This window comes from Lutra lutra, chromosome 6 (genome assembly GCF_902655055.1).
Source record: "Lutra lutra chromosome 6, mLutLut1.2, whole genome shotgun sequence".
NCBI lineage: Eukaryota > Metazoa > Chordata > Mammalia > Carnivora > Mustelidae > Lutra > Lutra lutra.
In genome coordinates, this window is record NC_062283.1 from 54028629 (window position 1) to 54031171 (window position 2543).

At 43.6% G+C, this 2543-nt stretch overlaps 1 protein-coding gene across 1 annotated transcript in view; it reads left to right on the plus strand.

Annotated features, from left to right (window-relative positions):
• The first annotated feature begins 394 nt into the window (after positions 1 to 394).
• Positions 395 to 2543, plus strand: part of LOC125101596 (fibrocystin-like) — a 269137-nt gene continuing 266988 nt past the window's right edge. Inside the window, 1 exon segment of the mRNA XM_047731988.1 lies at positions 395 to 399. Within this exon segment, the coding sequence (XP_047587944.1) occupies positions 395 to 399 (5 nt within the window).

Here is a 2543-nt window from a genome sequence, read left to right on the forward strand (position 1 = left end):
CTATAAACAAGTATACCGTGTTTCGTGGTGACAAAAGCTTTGGAGAAAATGAAAGAAGAGTCAGGAGTAGAGAGAATGTTGGTCACAGGGACCTGTCTTTTCCTGTTTCCTGAGCCTGCATGCTCAAGAAGGCATTCTGGTGAGGTGTCAAGACTGGTCTTCCTTGTCTTTGTCACGTAGGAGACACTGTGACTGGAGACAGGCCCCCACTCTACCTCCTCCCCGCCCAGCTTGACACAGATGCTCACAAATAGGTCTCTGCTGTGCTTGGTGTTCCAACTTGCTGATCAATGACTTCTTTCAAGATAACTCTGGTGGTGTTGCAAGTACATTTAAGGTGACATGTAAGATTTGCAGACACTGCACATTCCGTGAAGTTCACAGAAGTGCTGACATGCCGTAAGAAGAAAACAAATTGCATAAGCTTCCTCGCTGAGGCAGGAAAGTTGTTGTGGTGTGTGTTGTGTGTGTATGTATATATATATATATATATTATATATATATATATGCTCACATATACATAAGTTTATATATACAGATTTATTTGGGGTTATTTGTACTGAAGTAAAGATGAGGGCATGTTCTGGATAGTTCTTAAATCTCCACCCCCACCCCCATAGGCCTGTGAGGAAATGGTTTTGGGGATGGGAATGAGTCATTTGTTTATCTCAAAGGAGAAAACGACAGCTAAAGGCTGAGCACCTTGGGGAGTACAGGGGAAAGAGCTTATATTCAGGGGAAGTGAAACATGCGTTGACCAATGAGTTGGGTTGGTAACAAGGAACATGGCTGTCACCAAATACCTCATGTTGGTATCAGCTGAGAGGCTCTCTGGTATATTGACAAGATGTCTTTTAAAATACCCTTAGCAGGGGCACCTAGGTGGCTCAGTGGGTTAAGCATCTGATTCTTGGTTTAGGCTCAGGTCATGATCTCAGTGCCCTGAGATCCAGGGAGCCCTTCTTAGGGCTCTGCCCTCAGCCCAGTGGGCTTGGGATCTCTCCCTTTCCCCCTCCCTCCCCTGGGCTCTTTCCCCTCTTCTTCTTCCCTTTTGCTCTTGCCTCTCTGCTCCTTCTCCTCTGTTCCTCCTCCTCTGCTGTTCTCCCCACCCCTGTGCGCTGTGTCTCTTGAATGAATGAATGAATAAATAAGTAAGTCTTTAAAAAATCCCCTAAACATTCTTTTTGCTTAATTGGATCAAAGTGATAGGGATCAGAAGATAAGGACATTGGAAAGTGAGCCACTCCCACTGTGTCCCGGAGCGTTGCCCTGCTGATCACAGACTACCATTGGCACAGGGAATGATGTTACCAGTGTGTCATATGAAACAGTCAAGAGCTAAGAGCTTGTGTTTGTAATGACAGGCTCAAGGACAACTTGCAACCACTGCCATACGTTTCTCTTTCACTTCCCCAGGTGGCTGCTGGATAGTTGAGGCGCATTCATTTTTTTAGAGCTTTTAGTATTTAGCCATTGTTTTGTACTAAAGCATAAGCATCCCTTAAAATGCACACATCTCATGATACCATTATAATGCCAAGGAGAAGTTTGGGCACAAAGGAAGCTTAGGTCTCTTGAAACTTACTTAATACTTAACATTTACATTCATTTCAAATCTACCACACTGACTAGAGACACTGAAGGTGAAAGAAAAAAAATGGTAAAAGATTTCACAAGGGAGATGGAATTTGAGTCTGGGGTTTCATTCAGATACACTCACTGTCATTTGGTTTAAGTTAAATAGAGCTTGAAAATGTAGAAAGCAATGTGAAAGTATGTGGGCCAAACCCAGTGGCTCAAACCTGTTGGCTGCAGATTTGTAAGTATTCTGGGTTTCCGCCTATTTGTTCACCTGCTGTATGAGGAAGGTGGTTGGACTCACATATGTGTGTGTGTGTAACATCTGTAAATGTGTGGATGGAATTAGCAGCTGGATGATTCACTTAGGATGATTATTTCATCGATTTTCATTGAGCACTTGCTATGTGTCAGATTTGTTTTTGGGGTGTGGGGATATAGAAACAACCAAAACAAAGTCCTGGCTTTTGTTTGGTCAGCTCAATATGTGAGAAAAACACACAGAATTAAAGATCTTATCCCAGAATAAAGCAGTATTTGGGAGAAGGAGTGACTGGAGATGCTATTTTATTAAGGAGATACGGTAGGAGCTATTATGTGCTCAGAGACCTGAATGAAGTAGGCGAGGGGGCCAGCAGATATTTTGAGGAAGAGAGTTCCAGTTTCCAAGATAAGTGAAAATATCTGAGTTGGGAGCCTCCTCTGCATGGGTCCCTTCTGTCCTCACCACTGTGGCCTCTGATACAACCTTCAAACTCCCTGAGCCTTTGTTTTCCCAAGGATGAGGAGGAGATGACAATATTAACCTTTCCACTTGCCAAGGTGGGGGCTGAGTGTAGCAATTTTGAAGGTGGCCAGGCTGGGCCAAGACGTTATGTAAACCATGGAGGACAGCTAATGTGTACACACACAGGTGCTTCAGAGCAAGAGAGGAAGTCTTAAAAGTTCACTTAGAGCTAGATAAC